Here is a 24,068-nt window from a genome sequence, read left to right as displayed (position 1 = left end):
GGTGGTGCGGGGGGTGGCCATGGGGGTGGCGCAGGTGGGGAGGCGGCGGCGCGAAGATGTGGGAGAGGTCGGAGATGAAGAGGAGCGCGGGGAGGCCGACGAGGAGGAGCTGCACGCGGTCCATGGCCATCGCCGCCTTCCGGTCGCCCGCTCTCCTCCCTTCTTTTTTCCTGGGACGCGGAACGGAAAGAGGCGGAGCCGGTGCTGAAGGCGACGAGGCACCTTCCTCCGTCTCGTCAAGCCGCCTGCCAGGTGGGCTCCGGTGGTGTGGGTCAGCGCTGTCAGTGGGGTTCCAACGTCGTGCGGCGAAAGGCCGGGAATCTTTTCGTGGTGGAGGCCGTGGGCTCGGGGCCTCGGGCTCGGACGGAAATGCGACTGGTTGGGCTGGACATGCATGTGGGCCTTCTGGGTTTCGACGGCCCACCTACGTTTTTTTTTACGCGAAACGTATTACTGCAGTTGGACCGTCGATCCGTCCAGCTCTGGGACACTCGACAGCCACTTGAGTTGGGTGGGTTCGCTCTCACTGAAAAAACAAATCCGTAGCTGCGGTCAAAAGAAAAAAAAAGGAAAAAAAGAAAAAACAAATCCGTAGTTCTCTCTGCAGAAAGAGAGATGAGCTGCCTGGCTGCAGCCTTGCAGCGTAAGGGAGACGCCCCATGATGCCCAGGCAGACAACTGAGCTTTCTTCGGGTCAATGTCAATCATAGTTTGGCCCAGAGATCAGTTTGGTGAGCGACCTTTGGAGTCTTGGGGTAGAAGCTCGCCACCGGGTCTTACCGGCAAGACAAAACAAGTGTTCCACTCAAGACTCAAAGTTGGTGCGGTCTACTATAAAACAAACTATGTATACAGCAGGAAAGAGCCCAAATGTTATGTTGTTGTCCATTGCTCGCTCCAAAGTTGGCCAGGCGCCACGCGGGAAAGAGCCCGGCCATGAGGTTTTTCACACGCGAGCAGTTTCGCACTGATCGCCATCTCCAGAAGCATGCGCACAGTTTCGGCTCTTCCGCGCGGTAAAAGTGATGGTGTGGACGAAATGGATCGGGCCGAACTGCTGAGGCGAAACGTGCATGGCAGAAGGAAATGGCAATCATGCTCACGCTGCCATGCATGCATCTGCGCCTGCGCGGCGCTCGTTTGACAGCGTGCCATGCGCCGTCTGCGATGCGCCTGACAGTTGACGGAGAGTGCACTATGCACTCCACTCGGGCTCGTCTCGACTTGGCTGGCCCGACAGGTTAAACGGCAGTAATGCCGCTGCCGGGAGTGCCTTCTTCTGTGGTAATCAAAATAGTAACACGTACTACGGGCATATGACAGTCTCCAAGACATGTGAGGCCCGCCTTTTACTAAATCTCAAGCCCCGTACGTGGTAGGCCTCTTCTTAAGTTCTGATTCAAACACGACCCGTAAAGTTTGAATGGTCGAGCACACCACGCCACCACACACAAGTCTAGGGGCCGGTGTGCGGATCGTCCATGAGCGGTCAGGTGGGCACGTCACGTGTCACGTGTGGCTTACGTGCAGCGTATGGGCGCGCGCGTGTCATCGCGCAAGCAGCCTGGCTGTTCGACTCACGTCCGCGCCCCGTGGAACTCGTTTGTTGGGTGTGTCGAGCTGGCGCCACCGATGGCCGATCGAGCAAGGCCTTTTTTGCTCTTGCTGATATGGAGAGCGGGTCACGTCACGTCCCCCACAAGGGACACGGATGGTGGCTCCATGTTTCCAAGACCGCGTGCTCGGTACACCGTACGCGCAGGCACCGGTCGTGAGGCCGGCGGGGCTTCTCTGGCTTCCTTGCGCCCGTCGATCGGCGGAGAGTTCCATCGCAAGCTAGCTGGCATAACGGCGATCTTTAACCAAGATGGACGTGTACGGAGTACAAGATGGAATACGCGGAAAGAGCCAACACGTGGAGTTTTTCTGTTCCGCCAACACGTGGAGTTTAACCAAGATGTTGTAGGTGCAGGCGTGCAGCCAAAACCGGCCGCGACCGCACTGCAGTGCAAGGTTTGGCGTTGGTCTTGTCACCTTTGTCCTCTTGGAGGGTTGGCCTCGCCATCTTATAAATTCTTAATTGCTGTTCCCTAATATTGTTAGCAATGTGTCTTATACCCCCTCCGTCTCAAAATAAGTGTCTCGGCTTTAGGGCAATTTCATACTAAAGTTAATATAAAATTGAGACATTTATTTTGGAACGGAGGAAGTATTAATTTACATCGGAAACATAACATTTCACAGTCTAGGCGGAACAGATAAGTACGTCTAAGGAATTCTCCAGCTTCACCACCACCTTTGAAATGGCAAACATGCACAATAATAAACATCGCAGAGATGCAAAACCCCAATACTTCAAAAGGGGCAATAAGTGCCCCTTTCGCGGTTAAGCGCAACCAAGAAAGCAAAGTACGGTTAATGCTTTGACAAATTCGCATGGACATTGAAAATCAAGATTGAAGATCCTTGGCACATGGACATGACAAGGTGTGGATGTACGAACATGTATAGTATATAGTTTTTCAGGACAGCAAGGGCTTCTCATTTCCTATGCTAAAAGGCAGGCACTTGTTTATTAAAGAGACCAAATCGGAATTTTAGAAGCCTCATGGCTTAAAAAGTACGTACTGTATTTCGTTTTTGTTTTGAGAGAATGGCGCACACCTAGACCAACCACCGTCCCATGCGGATAGAGCAAGCCATTGAACACATACGCGTGTATTTTCATGTACAGTTACTCGTTATAACAAAATATTTTCACATGAGCAAATATAGGATTTCACATTTCTTAGACACAGGCATGTGTGACGTTCTTAGAGCAAGTATTTATAGCCAAGCGTTGGCTATATTATTAACCACGCTCTTAGGATACTAGTCACATCACAATATTAAGGAAATTGCACATATTTGCAAAAAAGGAAATTGCGCTTAAATCAAAATATCTACTTTTCTCTCTCTTTGAAAAAGTGTGTGTATGACTATCATGGTGTTTGTCGTAATGTCACTACTACATAATTGCTCTACACTTGGCGTGTGAATGTACATCATTTCCGATGGGTGAAAATTGATTTAGAGTGACATGTGTGTTGGGGATACACATAACAGGTAGCCTCATGAAGGGTCATAAAGCATGGGGTCCACACAACATGTGGGTTCAGATAAATTTCATACGGGCATACTATCCACTCGGAAAAGCAACATACCATCCACTCGACCGTACGACTCACTCGGGTATACGAAGACCAGCAGGCAGCAAAGCAGTCAAAGCATCATTCACACAGTGAAGGCTTGGTAGTGAGCTGACATTATGACATTCATGCCCTACTTTATAACATAGGAGGTGATGGGATGGCGCACTCTATATAAGCCACCCCCACCACTAGACTCGAGGCTTTTTCCTCTCTCATTCTTCTCCCTCTAATCTCTCGCCATTAGTCTCAGGACTTAGCTCTGGCATGGGGATCCGTTCCTTCTCTCTCTCATTGTAATCTCTGGATACATAGTCAGATAAAGCAAAGCCTCTTCGGAGCACGAGACGTAGGGTTGTTATCTCCACCGTGAGAGGCCCGAACTCGCTAAACCGCCATGTCACCCATTTGCATCTTGATAGATCATGCTTCTTTATCCTATCCCTCTCTTATTGTCGGAATCGTTCCCACGACAGTTGGCGCCCACCGTGGGGCATGGCGTTTATCGAACCATGGTGCAAATGGTTTTTTCTTCAATCTTCAACGGCGGATTAGGGAGTTGCTCGTCTCAACTTGTCCTCTTACAATCAAACATTGCAATGATCTTACTATGCTTTGTTCTTTTTCTGTATGCACACCAACTCATACAAAAGGACGCCTCCCTTTTGTTTCGGTTGGTGGCTCGGCCCCCGGACGATGAAGCGTCATCGTTCGCCCGTCATCATCGCACGTACTCATCGACGATGCCGTCGCCGAGCGCCCACACACGCGCAGCCGCTAACGCTCGGCCTGGTTCCCCGGCCGGTTGAACATGCCGACATGGCTCCTCGGGCGACAAGGCCTGACTGATGGCGCTCGACCCAGCTCCACACGCGTCGAAGCACGACTCCGACCTGTGCACAGCTCCGGCTCCCCGAGCAGTAAAACGCAACCACCAGCGCTCGCGCCGGCCTCGCCCTTGGCTGCGTCGGTCCGCGACTGGATGGCAGACAGCTGCTCATCCTTCTCATCGCCATCTCCCGGCTGCCGTCCGGTTCCGGCCAGACCGGCCGTTTCCGCCGCAGCGAAGCTCTCCTCCGGCGTCTGCACCAGGTCGTAATCTCTCTCTCTCCTCCTATTAATACCAATCCATATGCATCCATGCATACAAAATATTTTCTTCCATTCTCACGGCTGCATGTACTCCCTTCGCCCGCGAATAAGTATACTTCTATTTTTGTCTTAAGTCAAAGTTTTGAAATTTTGACCAACTATATATAAAAAGTAACAGCATACTCCCTTCATCTAGACGTGTAAGGCTGGTCATAGTGGGAGTAACTTAGCTAGTAACATCTCGCAGTCCAAGATAAGTTTGCTTATGTGGCATGTATTTAATGAGGAGAGATGTGTTTAGAATAACATAATATGTTACTGTAACATAGCGCTTCCCAAAAGAAGATGAGTCTACAAGCTAATAAATGAAGCCAACTATCACTAGTAGAAAAAGGGTCAAACGTGAAGCACATTAGTGCCGGTTTGAATTTGAGCCGGCACTAATGTGTGCATTAGTGCCGGTTCCAACGGCTAGCCGGCCGCTCTCATTAGTACCGGTTCGTGGCGAACCTTTAGCACCGGTTCGTGCCACGAACCGGTACTAAAGTGAGTGGTGGCAGGATGTTGTCAGTCCGGGGCCCCTCCAGCACCTTTAGTACCGGGTCGTATCACGAACCGGTACTAAAGGTCGTCCTATATAGACCCTTCGTCCACCCGAGCTCGCTCTGTTCTTCCCTTTTCCCCTCTCCTCTCTGTTCTTTTCCCTCTTCCTCTCAAGCTCATCACACATTTTGCCCAAAATTTGTCAAGATTTGAAGGCCCCCATCCATTCAAATGATCACAAAGGTTAGCAACTTTGTCCTTTCATCTCTCATTGCTAGATTAGCTCGTGCAATGCTTTATATAGTGATTGATTTTTGAGTTTAGTAATTTGGGAGGAATTATATATATGTGCTAGTATTTGATTTATATGCAATTTGAGGTCAAAAATAACACTTATTTTGCATATGTAGGTGTGGTTTACTTAGTACCTTCTAAATCTCCGTCGTAACCACCGTCGATCGCTCGCAACGTCCCGTCGCCGGCACCACCTTGTGGTGAGCCTCTTGTTCATGAAGTTTTATATAAAAAATTGATGTTTGTGTGATTTGGATACATAGTTACTCGTATAATTATCTTACCCATACGTTGTTTGTTATACATAGTGCCATGGTTTTGATATCCGTCCCCGTCGGCCCTCGTCCGGGTTATGATTCGGATGTGGTATATTCTCTTTTAAAACTATTCATTGCATTTCGTGTTTATGACAAATTATGCCCATCAAGTTGACATAGATATTTGTATGTAGGAGGTAGTTGAACCGGAAATTCCAACCGACCCTATTGTCGAGAGGTTAAATTTAGTTGAAAGAGAAAATGAGGATTTAAAGGAAAAAATGAAAAGAATTGAGGGGGAGAAGATGGAATTGGAGTTGCATGTTACCGATGTCGTCGATGATCACAAGATTAAGATGGAGAAAATGCGCTTGAAGATTAGAAAGATTAGAAAATATGCCATTCATAGTTAGGCTTGGTATCATTATGCTGTTGGATCAATTGTTACCTTAGTTGCGTTCTTGATCGCATTTGTTGTTGCATTTAAATTCTTTAGCTACAGAGTTATTTGTTTGTTGCATTTAAGTGTTGTATGATCTTTATGTATGAACTTTATGTATTGTATTAGTTTGGTGTTTTTGGTGTTGTGTATTGAAGATGAGCCGGCAATGGATGTACGATGACCGATGCTCTCCCGAGTTCATTAATGGCGTGCGTACTTTTCTGCTTGCGGCTGAGGCAAACAAGCGGGCGGATGGTTTTATGCCTTGTCCATGTGCTGACTGTAAGAATGGTCACAATTACTCTACGTCAAGAACCATTCACGTCCACCTGTTTGAGTCCGGTTTCATGCCCCACTATAATGTTTGGACCAAGCATGGAGAAAGAGGGGTTATGATGGAAGACAATGAAGAAGAAGAGGACGACGACAGCTATCCTGGCCATGGGTTCCCTGAATACGATGATACAACAATGAGGGAAGAAGCTGAGCTGGTAATGCGGGAAGAAGCTGAGCCGGCAATGCGGGAAGAAGCTGAAGAAGAGGCGTCGGATGAGCCCGTTGATGATTGTAACGCCCTCGATGCGGCTATATCTCCCACGTGTCAAAGCACGACTTAGAGACATAACCGCATTGAAAGCAACATCGCAAGTGAGGTAATCTTCACACAACCCATGTAATCCATAAGGGAAAGAGTTACATAGTTGGCTTACAATCGCCACTTCACACAATTACATGAATAAAGCATTACATCAACCAAATACATACAAGGTCCGACTACGGAACAAAAATAAAAGAAGACTACCCCAAATACTACACAGATCCCCGATCGACCCCAACTAGGCTCCACTACTGATCAACTAGAAACGAAACAAGACAAAGGACAAGGTCTTCATCGAGCTCCTCCTTGAGCTTGGTTGCGCCATCTGCACGGTTCAACGACACTGCAAGCTGGTTTTGAAAGTATCTGTGAGTCACGGGGACTCAGCAATCTCACACCCTCGCGATCAAGACTATTTAAGCTTATGGGTAAGATAAAGGTATGATGTGGAGCTGCAGCAAGCGACTAGCATATATGGTGGCTAACATACGCAAATGAGAGCGATAAGAGAAGGCAAAGCACGTGCAAGAAATCTATGATCAAGAAGTAATCCTAGAACAACCTACGTCAAGCATAACTCCAACACCGTGTTCACTTCCGGGACTCCGCCGAGAAGAGACCATCACGGTTACACACGCGGTTGATGTATTTTAAATTAAGGTCAACTTCAGGTTTTCTACAACCGAACATTAACAAATTCCCATCTGCCCATAACCGCGGGCACGGCTTTGGAAAGATCATATCCCAGCAGGGGTGTCCCAACTTAGCCCATCACAAGCTCTCACGGTCAACGAAGGATATTCCTTCTAGCGGGAAGACCCGATCAGGCTCGAAATCCCGGTTACAAGACATTTCGACAGGTAAAACAAGTCCAGCAACACCGCCCGAATGTGCCGACAAATCCCGATAGGAGCTGCACATATCTCGTTCTAGGGCACACTCAGATGAGCTCTCCATACAACTAAAACCAAACCTCGAGTTTCCCCGAGGGGGTGCTGCACAGGGCTCTAGTTTGGACCAACACTCAGAGGAGCACTGGCCCGGGGGGGGGGGGTAAAATAGTGATGACCCTCTGGAGCGCGACTCCCAAGGGAAAAGAAAAGGCTAGGTGGCGAATGGTAAAACCAATGTTGGGCATTGCTGGAGGAGTTTTATTCAAGGTGAACTGTCAAGGGGTTCCCATTATAACCCAACCGCGTAAGGAACGCAAAATCTGGGAACATAACACCGATATGACGGAAACTAGGGTGGCAAGAGTGGAACAAAACACCAGGCATAAGGCCGAGCCTTCCACCCTTTACCAAGTATATAGATGCATTAATTAAATAAGAGATATTGTGATATCCCAACCAAATATCCATGTTCCAACAAGGAACATACTCCAATCTTCACCTGCAACTAACAACGCTATAAGAGGGGCTGAGCAAAGCGGTAACATAGCCACACAACGGTTTGCTAGGACAAGGTGGGTTAGAGGCTTGGCTCAACAACATGGGAGGCATGATAAGAAAGTGGTAGGTATCGCAGCATAGGCATAGCAAAAGAGCGCGCAACTAGCAAGCAAAGATAGAAGTGATTTCGAGGGTATGGCCATCTTTCCTAAGATCCCGCAAGGAAGAAGAACGAGTCCATGAAGAAGACAAACGGACGTAGTCGAACGAATCCTCACAACTCCGGAACGAAACCGAAGCTAACGCGAGAAGCAACCCGGAAAGAAGCAAACAACATAGTAAACAACCACCACATAAGCATGACATGATGCATAACCAAGTATGATGCATGTCCGGTTTAATGAGGCATGGCATGGCAAAGGGCACAAACAAAACTACAAGTTAAGTGGAGCTCAATATGCAACGAGTTGCATATGGACGGAACACCACATCAATTATTTAGTTCACTCCCGGTTAGGTACTCAACAATATTAAAGGTTGGTTAACATGGCAAGAGGTGAAGCATAACAAAACTATACCATCTAAACAATTTAAATGGGGCCGGATATAACAAACAACAAACCCGATAAATCCCCATATGCATTAGTAATTTAAAGCAAACAACAATTTTAACCATTTAAATGTTATTATCATGATGAGAATGACTTGTGCAAGTTTATGCAAGTTTTATGAAAATGTTGACAAGAGCATTATATGAAGCATTTGTCATCATGGCTGAAACGAAAGGGGTGCCACGACAACGATAACGAAAACGATGCCACGGCAGTGTTCCGGTTCCGGTAACTCGATTGAGATACCGAAGCAAAGGAGAAGTGTGCGGATGCGTGCAAAAGATGGTGGGGCACTCCCGGGTTCCGGGTGTCCCACGAGTTGGCGGCAAGGAAACACGTGACAATTTGGACATGGTGCAAACACGAGCATCTCAAACCTCGCAAGCATTCGTTCACGGACGTCGTCTCGAGGTTATACCTTCAAAGCGTGCAAGCGGGACAGTTCTCGTTCGGTGCAAGGTAGAGGAAGTAGACGTTCTCGCGACAACGTAGTGGAAGTAGTCGTTCTCGCACGCTCTAGGGTCGACGGTAGAGGATCTCGCGATCTCGGCGGCGGTAGTGGTACATGTTTATCGTTGCACGAATTTCCGTAGATGTTCATGTCATCGGTGTCGTGGTACTTGTGGTCTTCGGACTTTCTGGTCCCGTTCTTGCGACGGTAGTCGTTCACGTTCGTTCGGAGAGGTACTTGATGACTCCAACGTCTTCGGGGCGACGGTAGTTGTACACGGTCCACGAGACATCGATCGTTCGGGGTCCGACTTGTGGGTCTTGCCGACATGAGTGGTACTTGGCGTTTCCGCGTCGTCGGTCTTGCCGGTCTTGGTGTCGACAAAGTATTTGTACAAGTGCGCCATAGGACTTGTCGAATCTGAACTCTTCAAGGACCGTCGTGGTACTTGGCGCTTGTGGGGTGGTGTTTGCCGAAACCAGGGGAACTTGACAAAATCTTCAACGATGGAACTTGGCGGTAATCTTTGTTCGGTAGTCGTCTGACTTGACAGCAATGGCAACAGCAAGCAGAGGAGGTCCTGGGCTTTGATACGTCTCCAACGTATCTATAATTTTTGATTGCTCCATGCTATATTATCTACTGTTTTGGGCAATATTGGGCTTTATTATCCACTTTTATACTATTTTTGGGACTAACCTATTAACCGAAGGCCCAACCCAGATTTGCTGTTTTATGCCTATTTCAGTGTTTCGAAGAAAAGGAATATCAGACGGAGCCGAAACGGAACGAAATCAACTGGAGAAGTTATTTTTGGAAGGAAACACACCTGATGAACTTGGACCCCATGTCAGGGGAGACACGAGGTGCTCATGAGGGTAGGGGGCGCCCCCCTAGGCCGCGCCCCCTATCTCGTGGGACCCCCGTGGCTCCTCCGACGTCCTCCCTGCACCCATATATACCCACGTGACCTAAAACTTCCAGAACGCAAGATAGATCGGGAGTTCCGCTGCCAGAAGCCTCCGTAGCCACCGAAAACCAATCTAGACCCGTCCCGGCACCCTGCCGGAGGGGGCAATCCTTCTCCGGTGGCCATCTTCATCATCCCGGTGCTCTCCATGACGAGGAGGGAGTAGTTCCCCCTCAGGGCTGAGGGTATGTACCAGTAGCTATGTGTTTGATCTCTCTCTCTCGTGTTCTTGAGATGATACGATCTTGATGTATCGCGAGCTTTGCTATTATATCTGGATCCTATGATGTTTCTTCCCCCCTCTTCTCTCTTGTAATGGATCGAGTTTCCCCTTTTAAGTAATCTTATCGGATTGAGTCTTTAAAGATTTGAGAACACTTGATGTATGTCTTGCCATGGATATCTGTGGTGACAATGGGATACCGCGTGCCACTTGATGTATGTTAAGGTGACCAACTTGTGGGTTCATGAACCTATGCATAGGGGTTGGCACACGTTCTCGTCGTGATTCTGCGGTAGAAACTTTGGGGCACTCTTTGAGGTCCTTTGTGTTGGTTGAATAGATGAATCTGAGATTGTGTGATGCATATCGCATAATCATACCCACGGATACTTGAGGTGACATTGGAGTATCTAGGTGACATTAGGGTTTTGGTTGATTTGTATCTTAAGGTGTTATTCTAGTACAAACTCTAGGGCTGTTTGTGACACTTATAGGAATAGCCCAACGGATTGATTGGAAAGAATAACTTTGAGGTGGTTTCGTACCCTACCATAATCTCTTCGTTCGTTCTCCGCTATTAGTGACTTTGGAGTGACTCTTTGTTACATGTTGAGGGATAGTTATGTGATCCAATTATGTTAGTATTATTGAGGGAACTTACACTAGCGGAAGTATGAACCCTAGGCCTTGTTTACCATCATTGCAATACCATTTACGCTCACTTTTATCACTTGCTACCTTGCTGTTTTTATTATTTCAGATTACAAAAACTATTATCTACTATCCATATTGCACTTGTATCACCATCTCTTCGCCGAACTAGTGCACCTATACAATTTACCATTGTACTGGGTGTGTTGGGGACACAAGAGACTCTTTGTTATTTGGTTGCAGGGTTGCTTGAGAGAGACCATCTTCATCCTACGCCTCCTACGGATTGATAAACCTTAGGTCATCCACTTGAGGGAAATTTTCTACTGTCCTACAAAGCTGTGCACTTGCAGGCCCAACAACGTCTACAAGAAGAAGGTTGTGTAGTAGACATCAAGCTCTTTTCTGGCGCCGTTGCCGGGGAGGTGAGTGCTTGAAGGTATATCTTTAGATCTTGCAATCGAGTCTTTTAGTTTATTGTTTTATCACTAGTTTAGTTTATAAAAGAAAACTATAAAAAAATGGAATTGAGTTTGTCTCATACGCTTCACCTTTTTAATATCTTTCGTGAGTATGATGGAAAGGATAATTGTGCTCAAGTGCTAGAAGAAGAAATCTATAAAATGTTTGGCACTAAATATTTGAATGATGAGCATGATTGCAATGTTGTTAGTACGAGTTCTTTGAATATCCATGATGCTAATGATGGTTGCACTAGTTATGATGAAAATGCCTCCTATAAACATGTCAATTTTTGTGGAGTAGACTGGGTTTGCAAGTACACACCAAATAGGGAAGATAGATATTGCAAGAGGCATAAGTACTTAGAAACCAAATTGTTGCAAGAAGAGCTAGATGAATGTGCTGAAAGATTCAATATTTTCCGTGCCCCTTGTGAACTTTGCAATGAACATGGTCATTTAAAGCTCCAATGCTATTTGTTTCATGATCAAGTCGTGTCCAAATATTGTGATAATTTGATTACCCTTGAGCATCACAAAGAGCTTAGCCTTCTTTTGGGTTATGAAGAAATGAAACGTATAACTGAGGATATTCCAAAATTTGCCCTTGATAAAGTTCTTCGTTTTGATCTAGAGAATATTTATATGTATTGTGCGGTGAATTGCATTGAAAATCCTTATATTGCCAATTACATAAAGAAAAGAAAACAAATAAAAGATGAAGAGAATGCTAACGAAAGGGAAGAGACTTCCCAATATTCTCCTATTATTTCTTATGATGAATCAGGTAACGAAGAGGAGCCCTCTATTCAACAAATCTCATTAATAAGGAGCTCCGAAAAGAGGATTGAACCCACGCATGATGTGGTGAAGAAGAAGAAAAGAAAAAGGAAGAGAGGTAAAAAGATATCTCTCCCAAATAATGCTGCTCCTATTACTATTGTGCCTCATGAAAATATAATTGTGGAAGATAATGATACTTCTTATGATCTTGAAAATCTTTTTGGCACTTGCTTGGAAGAATATAATAATTGCTATATATACTATCGGTGCTATCTATACTATTAATGATGAGAGTGATTATGCTTATGATATGAAAAGGCCCAAGCTTGGGGAAGCTATGTTTGATGAGGATGGCATATTTGAGAATATATTTGCTGTAATTAATGTTTGTCCCAAGCTTGGGGAAGCTATGATTAATGAAGATGATATTTTTAGTCTCCCAAGTTTTGATATGCAAGTTTATAATGATGATAGCATGCCCCCTACTTATGATGATTATTGTGATGATACTTATGCTATAAAAAGTAGTGATTATATTTATAAAACTTGTCATGATTATGATTACCCCTTCTCTGAACCTTACTCTTTTAATATGGAAACAATTTATAGTATTCGGGTTTCCTATGATACTCCCATTATTCATGAGAAGAATTTTGCTTGTGTGGAGAGTAATAAAATTTCTATGCTTGTAGATCATGAAAATAATGCTTTAGGTGCTGGTTATATTGTTGAATTAATTCATGATGCTACTGAAAATTATTATGAGGGAGTAACATATGCATGTAGGAATTGTAATAATATCAAGTTTCCTCTCTATGTGCTTAAAGTTTTGAAGTTATGCTTGTTTTACCTTCCTATGCAAGTTGATTATTGTTCCCATAAGTTGTTTGCTCACAAAATCCCTATGCATAGGAAGTATGTTATACTTAAATGTGCTAGTCATATTCTTCATGATGCTCTTTTTATGTTACAATTCTTATCCTTTATGTGAGCATCATTGAAATCATCATGCCTAGCTAGGGGCATTAAACGATAGCGCTTATTGGGAGGCAACCCAACTTTACTTTTGTTCCTTGCCTTTTGCTCCTGTTTAGTAATAAATAATTCATCTAGCCTCTGCTTAGATGTGGTTTTATGCTTTTAATTAGTGTTTGTGCCAAGTAGAACCTTTGGGAAGACTTTGGGAAAGTCTTGTTGATCATGCTGTCAAAAACAGAAACTTTAGCGCTCACGAGAATTGCTTCCATTTTTATTTGGAGAGTGATATTTAGTTAATTATTTTTGCAGATGATTAATATATAAATTCCTCAGGTCCAGCAATTTATTTGATAATTTTATGAGTTCCATAAGTATACGTTTGATCCAGATTACTACAGACTGTTCTGTTTTTGACAGATTCTGTTTTTCATGTGTTGTTTACTTATTTTGATGAATCTATGGCTAGTAAAATAGTTCATAAACCATAGAGAAGTTGTAATACAGTAGGTTTAACACCAATATAAATAAATAATGAGTTCATTACAGTACCTTGAAATGGTGATTTATTTTCTTATACTAACGGAGCTTATGAGTTTTCTGTTAAGTTTTGTGTTGTGAAGTTTTCAAGTTTTGGGTAAAGATTCGATGGACTATGGAATAAGGAGTGGCAAGAGCCTAAGCTTTGGGATGCCCAAGGCACCCCAAGGTAATATTCAAGGACAACCAAGAGCCTAAGCTTGGGGATGCCCCGGAAGGCATCCCCTCTTTCGTCTTCGTTCATCGGTAACTTTACTTGGAGCTATTTTTTTATTTACCACATGATATGTGTTTTGCTTGGAGCGTCAATTTATTTTGTTAGTATTTTCTTTCCGTTATTTATAACAATGTTTTGCATCTTTTATTTCAATAAAAGTGGCATTGATAGCCCTTACTATGCCTATGTTGCAAGTATACATGTTGCTGTTTGAAAACAGAAAGTTTACTGTTGTTGCAATAATTCCCTAGAAAAGTCAGAATGTGATAAAATGTTGAAAACTTTTGCATATTAAGCTCTGATAAATTTACTACAGTGGGAATTTTCTTTAATAATTTTTGGATCTAGGGAAGTATGGATGTTGCAGCATTCTTTATAGACTATCCTGTTTAGGCAGATTGCTGTTATGTTTGCATTGTTTGCATATGTTTGCTTCTTTAATGATTCTATTTGAGGATAGGACTATTAAATACGCAGAGGCATTTAGTATGAAATGTTGAATAATAATTTTAGTGATTTTCTACAGTATAGTATGATAAGGTTTTTGCAATTGTTTATACTAACTTATCTCACGAGTCCTTGTTGAGTTTTGTGTGGATGAAGCTTTTGAGATTTAGGGAGACCGTGATATGAGAGGAATTAAGGAGACACAAAAGCTCAAACTTGGGGATGCCCAAGGCACCCCAAGATAATATTTCAAGAAGTCTCAAGCATCTAAGCTTGGGGATGCCCCGGTTGGCATCGCACCTTTCTTCTTCAACAACTATCGGTTAGTATCGGTTGATCCTAAGTTTTTGCTTCTTCACATGATGTTTGCTATTCTTAGATGTCATTTTATTTTGCTTTGATTGCTGTTTGAATAAAATACCAAGATCTGAAATTATTAAATGTTAGAGAGTCTTCACATAGTTGCGTAATTATTCGACTACTCATTGATCTTCACTTATATCTTTCGGAGTAGTTTGTCATTTGCTCTAGTGCTTCACTTATATCTTTTAGAGCATGGTGGTAGTTTTATTTTGAAGAAATAGATGAACTCTCATGCTTAACTTATATTATTTTGACAGTCTTAAATAGCATGGTAATTTGCTTAAAATCCTAATATGCTAGGTATTCAAGAATAATAAAATTCTCTTATGAGTGTGTTGAATACTATGAGAAGTTTGATGCTTGATGATTGTTTTGAGATATAGAGGTAATAATATCAAAGTCATGCTAGTTGAGTAGTTGTGAATTTGAGAGATACTTGTGTTGAAGTTTGTGATTCCCGTAGCATGCACGTATGGTGAACCGTTATGTAACGAAGTCGGAGCATGAGGTGTTTATTGATTGTCTTCCTTATGAGTGGCAGTCGGGGACGAGCGATGGTCTTTTCCTACCAATCTATCCCCCTAGGAGCATGCACGTAGTACTTTGTTTCGATAACTAATAGATTTTTGCAATAAGCATGTGAGTTCTTTATGACTAATGTTGAGTCCATGGATTATACGCACTCTTACCCTTCCACCTTTGCTAGCCTCTCTAGTACCGCGCAACTTTCGCCGGTACCATAAACCCATCATATACCTTCCTCAAAACAGACACCATACCTACCTATTATGGCATTTCCATAGCCATTCCGAGATTATGCCATGCAACTTTCCACCGTTCCGTTTATTATGACACGCTTCATCATTGTCATATTGCTTTGGATGATCATGTAGTTGACATTGTATTTCTGGCAAAGCCACCATTCATAACTCTTTCATACATGTCACTCTTGATTCATTGCATATCCCGGTACACCGCCGGAGGCATTCATATAGAGTCATCTTTGTTCTAGTATCGAGTTGTAATTCTTGAGTTGTAAATAAATAGAAGTGTGATGATCACCATTCAATAGAGCATTGTCCCAAAAAAAGAAAAAAAAAGAAAGGCCAAAAAAAGGGAAAGGCCAAATAAAAAATAAAAATAAAAATAAAAAGGGGCAATGCTACTATCCTTTTTCCACACTTATGCTTCAAAGTAGCACCATGATATAGCGAGTCTCATATATTGTGCTTCAAAGTAGCACCACGTTCTTCATATAGAGAGTCTCATATGTTGTCACTTTCATATACTAGTGGGAATTTTACATTATAGAACTTGGCTTGTATATTCCAATGATGGGCTTCCTCAAATTGCCCTAGGTCTTCGTGAGCAAGCAAGTTGGATGCACACCCACTAGTTTCTTTTGTTGAGCTTTCATACATTTATAGCTCTAGTGCATCCGTTGCATGGTAATCCCTACTCACTCACATTGATATCTATTGATGTGCATCTCCATAGCCCGTTGATACGCCTAGTTGATGTGAGACTATCTTCTCCTTTTTGTCTTCTCCACAACCACCATTCTATTCCACCTATAGTGCTATGTCCATGGCTCACGCTCATGTATTGCGTGAAGATTGAAAAAGTTTGAGAACATCAAAAGTATGAAACAATTGCTTGGCTTGTCATCGGGGTTGTGCATGATTTAAATACTTTGTGTGGTGAAGATAGAGCATAGCCAGACTATATGATTTTGTAGGGATAACTTTCTTTGGCCATGTTATTTTGAGAAGACATAATTGCTTTGTTAGTATGCTTGAAGTATTATTGTTTCTATGTCAATATAAACTTTTGTCTTGAATCTTATGGATCTGAATATTCATGCCACAACTAAGAAGAATTACATTGGAATTATGCCAACTAGAATTCCACATCAAAAATTATCTTTTTTATCATTTACCTACTCGAGGACGAGCAGGAATTAAGCTTGGGGATGCTTGATACGTCTCCAACGTATCTATAATTTTTGATTGCTCCATGCTATATTATCTACTGTTTTGGGCAATATTGGGCTTTATTATCCACCTTTATATGATTTTTGGGACTAACCTATTAACCGGAGGCCCAGCCCAGATTTGCTGTTTTATGCCTATTTCAGTGTTTCAAAGAAAAGGAATATCAGACGGAGTCGAAACAGAACGAAATCAACTGGAGAAGTTATTTTTGGAAGGAAACACACCTGATGAACTTGGACCCACGTCAGGGGAGACACGAGGTGCTCATGAGGGTGGCCCCCCCTAGGGCGCGCCCCCTGTCTCGTGGGACCCCCGTGGCTCCTCCGACGTCCTCCCTGCACCCATATATACCCACGTGACCTAAAACTTCCAGAACGCAAGATAGATCGGGAGTTTCATCGCCAGAAGCCTCCGTAGCCACCGAAAACCAATCTAGACCCGTTCCGGCACCCTGCCGGAGGGGGCAATCCTTCTCTGTGGCCATCTTCATCATCCTGGTGCTCTCCATGACGAGGAGGGAGTAGTTCCCCCTCGGAGCTGAGGGTATGTACCATTAGCTATGTGTTTGATCTCTCTCTCTCTCTCGTGTTCTTGAGATGATACGATCTTGATGTATCGCGAGCTTTGCTATTATATTTGGATCCTATGATGTTTCTTCCCTCCTCTTCTCTCTTGTAATGGATCGAGTTTCCCCTTTGAAGTAATCTTATCGGATTGAGTCTTTAAAGTTTGAGAACACTTGATGTATGTCTTGTCGTGGATATCTGTGGTGACAATGGGATACCGCGTGCCATTTGATGTATGTTAAGGTGACCAACTTGCGGGTTCATGAACCTATGCATAGGGGTTGGCACACGTTTTCGTCGTGATTCTCCGGTAGAAACTTTGGGGCACTCTTTGAGGTCCTTTGTGTTGGTTGAATAGATGAATCTGAGATTGTGTGATGCATAACGTATAATCATACCCACGGATACTTGAGGTGACATTGGAGTATCTAGGTGACATTAGGGTTTTGGTTGATTTGTATCTTAAGGTGTTATTCTAGTACGAACTCTAGGGCTGTTTGTGACACTTATAGGAATAGCCCAACGGAATGATTGGAAAGAATAACTTTGAGGTGGCTTCGTACCCTACCATAATCTATTCGTTCGTTCTCCGCTATTAGTGACTTTGGAGTGACTCTTTGTTGCATGTTGAGGGATAGTTATGTGATCCAATTATGTTAGTATTGTTGAGGGAACTTACACTAGCGAAAGTATGAACCCTAGGCCTTGTTTACCATCATTGCAATACCGTTTACGCTCACTTTTATCACTTGCTACCTTGCTGTTTTTATTATTTCAGATGACAAAAACTATTATCTACTATCCATATTGCACTTGTATCACCATCTCTTCACCGAACTAGTGCACCTATACAATTTACCATTGTATTGGGTGTGTTGGGGACACAAGAGACTCTTTGTTATTTGGTTGCAGGGTTGCTTGAGAGAGACCATCTTCATCCTACGCCTCCTACGGATTGATAAACCTTAGGTCATCCACTTGATGGAAATTTGCTACTGTCCTACAAACTGTGCACTTGCAGGCCCAACAACGTCTACAAGAAGAAGGTCGTGTAGTAGACATCAGGCTTCGGGCGCGCGATGCCACAGGGAGGAGGCAAGACCTAGGTGGCATGTGGAGAGGGTCGTGGTCGGGCTCAACCACGTCGAGGAGGCCGTGGCAGAGCGAGCAGGGGGCGCTGGACATGGGAACCCCCGCGCCCAGCGGGGCATGCGGGATGCAGGAGGCGAGGCAAGGCGAGCTCGGCGGCCTGGATTCGCCGGTCGGAGCGGTGGCGGGGCTTTCCAGTGAGGCAGCCATGGGCGGCGCTGAGGTAGAAGAGGTCATGGCATGCTGGAGGCGCAGAGGAGGCGACCGGAGAGGTCGGACGCGGGTGCCGGGGAAGCAGGCGAACAGGTAGCGGCAGTCTCGCGACGCGGTGCACGGGCTTGCAGCGGGGCTGGAGCGCTGGGAGGCGAAGGCGCGCGCTAGAGGAGAAGGCCAGGCGCGGCTGTGAGGGCTCCTTCGGAAGGAGGACGAGGGGGACCGAGCGGGACCGTGCCTGGTGCGTGTGGGTGGCGGCTATCACGGGAGGAGAACGAAGGGAGAGATGGGATCGGGGCGAGCATGTGGGGCACTGCTCCTCTCTTGCGGCGGCGCTAGGAAAATGAGGAGGAGGGGAGAGAGGATCGACCAGAGGGTTAGGTTTTAGGAGGGAGTGGGCCAAGGAGGTTGGGCTGGCGTGGGAAGTTGGCCTGGCTGCGCTACCGGCCCTGGCTGGGCCTAGTGTGGGGAGGTAGGAGGCCCAAGTTGGGCAGGCTCTCCTCTGCCTCAAACTCTCTCTCTCTCTCTCTCTCTCTCTCTCTCTCTCTCTCTCTTTAACGATTTCAAAGAAAACCCAAACTTGGAAGAAATGTCGAGAGGGATAACAGTGGAGTTTGGGCAGGAAGTAAATTTTCTCAGACTCGCAAAAATGAGCCTGATCCAAGAAAAATGGAAATGAACACGTGGGTGAAGTTTGAATCGAACTCATTTGAATTTAACTCAAATGGTTTTGCATATGAAGTAGGTGATAGGGGGGGGGTCCAAAAATGTTGAGGTTTTTGGTGGAGCACCGGAATAAGATGAACGAAAATATGACAAGGTTGGAGTCCAAGACTTAAGATAACAAAGGCATTGGGATATTTTGCAAGTGTGTTTGCGGTAAATCCAAATAATTGGAATATTTACTATAGCTCTCTAAATATCGAGAGGATATGTTATAAAGAGAATCACCATGTGAATTCCCTCGGTTTAAATGGGCTGAAAATCCATACGGTTTATTTATTTGAGTTGCAAAAGATTTATGAGATGATGGCATGATGACATGACGCAATGCACATGATGCAATGATGAATGCAACGAGCCAAACAAAACACACAATGAAACCCGGAAACCCTGGAAGGCATCTGAAGCTCCGGTCTTGGGGCGTCACAACACTCCACCACTACGAGAGGATCTCGTCCTGAGATCTAGGATGGCACCGGAGGGAAAAGTAAGAGGAAGATAAGAGGTAAAACTAAGTTGCTTCTTTGACAAACGAGTGAAACCAAGGAACCTTGAAAAGTTGAACAAACTGAAAGAAAGAATACAACGGAGATGAACAAAGTTGAAAGCACTCCATTAAGAAAGAGGAATAAGAAAGAACTGATTCGGGTAGCACTCCGGTTGAGAAGGGAGGCAAAAACTTGATAGGATGAAAAGGACTTGAGCAGAGGGCACAACACTCCGGTTACAAGGATAAGCATGAAAAGATCATGATCTTCACAATTCGAGATGATGACTGAAAAGAGTAACAACACAATGCCTCCGAAACAAAATAATAGAAGATGGATCATCGGAACAAAAGAACGGAGAAGAAAACAACATCTTCTACCTCGAATGAGCTTGAAAAACATCTTTAGGAGAAGGGTCGAACGGAATTGTTGGAAAACCAACAAAGAAAAGAATAAACTTGTAGTGGGCTTATGGAAAACACCCCAAAACTATGAGGCGAAATTCTGCCACTAACGGAAACAATAGATTGGATTGATATCAACGAGAAGACGAGAAACTTATATCCCCGGGAGGATAAATGAAGAACTTGGGTTATTTATAAGCACCATAGATAGCAACAATCCTTAGGGAAGGCTTTAGGTGAAATATAACCCAATATAACTCCGAAGAAGAGATTGATGGATTTAAAATACCTCATTCTTAACAACATGTGAATCATGAAACATGAACTCAAATTATCAAGAATGACATAATACCACCTCCAATGATCCGGAAAAAAGAATTGCACTCCAGATAGCAAGATGAAGAATGCTTGAGCTCCTCTGAAAAGAATCTTGATGAACACTTCGAGAATGAATTAAATCCTTGATGAAACCATCATGTAGAACCTTCATGAAGAACTCCGGTAACAAAAAGGATAACGAGAAGAAAGAGAAGTTGAAAACACAAAGTGAAACCTTGTACCGATTTAGATGAATCTCCGTGGTGAAATAATTGAAAAAGGTTGGAACTCCATGAAAAATAGAAGATGAAAACAATTGAAATCAGGAATTTGATGAGCCTCCGGAATAGGGAATTAATCGCTTGGATGAAACAAGAATAAGAATTACATTATGCTTATCCTTCATCAATTTAAATTGATGACGAGCAAATGGATTTGGCATACTACTTATTCTCGTTCAAAAGGATTAAGAGAGATATCGATAACTTGATAAGGTCTTCAATGAAACACCGGTAGGATTGAAACAACGAATGAATTGATATGATCACCATGGAAGAGAATCTTGAGCAAACCACCGTAAGAATTGGGAACGATCAAAAGAAAGATATCGAAGCACCAGGAAGAATTAGCAAAAGAACGAAGATGTTTGAGAGAATTTAGATACAAGTGAAATGAATAGATCACGGACCGATTAGAGAATATTTGAATGATGCACCGGTAAGATTTGGAGAACGATAGTTACACACTGAGAATGAATAATTCTGAGATGATGGGCTCCGGAGAAACAAGCTAAAGTACTCCTGAAATGCTCCAGAAGGATGAAAAGAATTATCACGACTGAAAAACAATTATGAGAGGATGGCAACAAGCTAGAATCACGAATCTTGAAGAGAATGGAGCAAGATATGGAGGAAAATTCTTCTTCGGTCTTCAAATGTTTGAGAATGATGACGAGAACCACCACTGAGAATTTTTGAGGCACTCCGGAATGGCAATTGGAAAGGTAGAGCCAATGATGAAAAGAATTTAACCGATCTTGGAGAAACGAACTGGCTGATGATAATTCATTCTTACGTCAAACTTCGAAATGAGATTTGAGGACAGCTCCGGGAAAATAAGAAGAGTCAGGTAAGATCCTGGGAAAAGACCTGTGGGTTAGGGCCCACTGAAAAGATACACCGCTGAACGATTACTTGCAAAGGAGATAGCACCGGTTGAATTAAACGGCTTGAATGAGATAACACCTCGAGATATCTTGGACGGATTGATAATGGAGACACAAAGCTTTTGAGATATCTTCAGCACTCCAGAACAATTAAATAGAAAGAAGTGGAAGATTATGAGGTGCACCGACATGAGAAAACATTTGAAGCGAGGACAGATATGACCGACAAAGCTTGAATTGAATCCACCGGAGAAGAAAAGAATGGAGAATATTGAACTAGTAGAGCATCTTCATGAGAACCACTGGGTAAGAACATGAAGGAAAAGAATGGCGAGACTTCACATGAATAAAAGGATACTTGATTAAGAAATCCGAGTCCTTGAAGAAACAAGGGTGGGAGGGTGGGAAAACAAAGGCAACTTGGGATGGATGAAACAACCAACATTGAGATCTTAGATTGAATCTTGCGGATGTGGAATGATCGGATCCACTTGAAAAGAAACACGCCGGTTGAAAAGGATTGACATGACAATCTCGATTATCATGAAGGATTAGTATTCGCATAGAAATGTGAGAACACCACTTAGGGAAGGTATGGAATCAACATTTGACATTGAAGCAACTCGAATACTAGAACTCAAAACAAAACAAAGGATTGGCTTGCAGAATAAGCCGGAACAAACATATGATAGAGATTTCTTCCGAAGTTTTCGTGGTGGGGCCTACACGGGCTCGATCGTACATCACCATCATGTACAAGGCAGTGCACATGACATACGAAGCGTCCCCGAGTCGGCATAGCCAAGGACTCTTTAAGACACAACAAGACCACTGTAAAACCAACCGTGAATAGGCGGACCACTAGAAGTCGAACCCCGATTTCATATCATACATCTATCGGAAAGATATCCTAAGAGCTACTTGTATTCCCACTTATAAACTCCCGAAATCTTCCAGTTATGCAATCAGGTGTTGGGGATACAGGAGAAACATAATATCTCACCCAAATCTAGCAAATCCTACATCCAGCTGTATCCACCCTTCAACACATAACCAAGAAACCTTCGGAAATCATTTACCTCAACCTTTGAAAAGCATCCGTTATACGAGTTATGGCAATACTCCCAAACTCCCGCCCCAGTACTGGGTGGCGTCGAGGTTATCTCACCAACAACTGTATAAAAGAGATTTTCGATGTCGGCGAAACTAATCTCAGGTATTACAGAACTGCAACGATAAAATTGTGACGACAACACCTCGGAGCACAACTCCCCGGGACACTACCACAACCCCTAAATGACAGGAGGCACCAAGAACAATGTTCTCGTCACAAAACCATCGGAAGGATTCCAAGATACCCGTGTGATCCTAAATTTTTTTTAGTGAAATTTGAGAAGAGAAGAGTCAAAACTCTACGTCAGGATGCCTCACCAGAGCGATGAAGGGACTGAGGAGTAAAAAGAATTCCTAACTCTCTGATATATATAATCCTAAATGACTCAAAACATTTCTAGACTCAATAACACCAATGATTCCATCAAGCAGGGGGCTCCTAAAGTCGGGGAAGGCTCTGATTACCAACTTGTAATGCCCTCGATGCGGCTATATCTCCCACGTGTCAAAGCACGACTTAGAGGCATAACCGCATTGAAAGCAATGTCGCAAGTGAGGTAATCTTCACACAACCCATGTAATACATAAGGGAAAGAGTTACATAGTTGGCTTACAATCGCCACTTCACACAATTACATGAATAAAGCATTACATCAACCAAATATATACAAGGTTCGACTACGAAACCAAAATAAAAGAAGACTACCCCAAATGCTACACAGATCCTCGATCGACCCCAACTGGGCTCCACTACTGATCAACTAGAAACAAAACAAGACAAAGGACAAGGCCTTCATCGAGCTCCTCCTTGAGCTTGGTTGCGCCATTTGCATGGTTCAACGACACCTGCAAGCTGGTTTTGGAAGTATCTATGAGTCACGGGGACTCAGCAATCTCACAACCTCGCGATCAAGACTATTTAAGCTTATGGGTAAGATAAAGGTATGATGTGGAGCTGCAGCAAGCGACTAGCATATATGGTGGCTAACATACGCAAATGAGAGCGAGAAGAGAAGGCAAAGCACGTGCGAGAAATCTATGATCAAGAAGTGATCCTAGAACAACCTACGTCAAGCATAACTCCAACACCGTGTTCACTTCCCGGACTCCGCCGAGAAGAGACCATCACGGTTACACACGCGGTTGATGTATTTTAAATAAAGGTCAACTTTAGGTTTTCTACAACTGGACATTAACAAATTCACATCTGCCCATAACCGCGGGCATGGCTTTCAAAAGATCATATCCCTGCAGGGGTGTCCCAACTTAGCCCATCACAAGCTCTCACGGTCAACGAAAGATATTCCTTCTAGCGGGAAGACCCGATCAGGCTCGGAATCCCGGTTACAAGACATTTCGACAGGTAAAACAAGTCCAGCAACACCGCTCGAATGTGCCGACAAATCCCGATAGGAGCTGCACATATCTCGTTCTCAGGGCACACTCAGATGAGCTCTCCATACAACTAAAACCAAACCTCGAGTTTCCCCGAGGGGGC

At 43.9% G+C, this 24,068-nt stretch overlaps 1 protein-coding gene and 1 pseudogene across 1 annotated transcript in view; one reads left to right on the top strand and one right to left on the bottom strand.

Annotated features, from left to right (window-relative positions):
• LOC119354065 (selT-like protein) overlaps positions 1 to 201 on the bottom strand; it is a 5,765-nt gene extending 5,564 nt beyond the window's left edge. The window contains exon 1 of the mRNA XM_037620768.1: positions 8 to 201. Coding sequence (XP_037476665.1) covers positions 8 to 130 — 123 coding nt within the window. The 5' untranslated portion in view covers positions 131 to 201. The remainder of the gene's footprint in view (positions 1 to 7) is intronic.
• Positions 202 to 5,971: 5,770 nt separating this feature from the next.
• Positions 5,972 to 24,068, top strand: part of LOC119354056 — a 175,530-nt pseudogene continuing 157,433 nt past the window's right edge.

Source organism: Triticum dicoccoides, chromosome 1A (assembly GCF_002162155.2).
Source record: "Triticum dicoccoides isolate Atlit2015 ecotype Zavitan chromosome 1A, WEW_v2.0, whole genome shotgun sequence".
Lineage (NCBI taxonomy): Eukaryota > Viridiplantae > Streptophyta > Magnoliopsida > Poales > Poaceae > Triticum > Triticum dicoccoides.
This window is presented reverse-complemented; position numbering and strand designations above follow the sequence as displayed.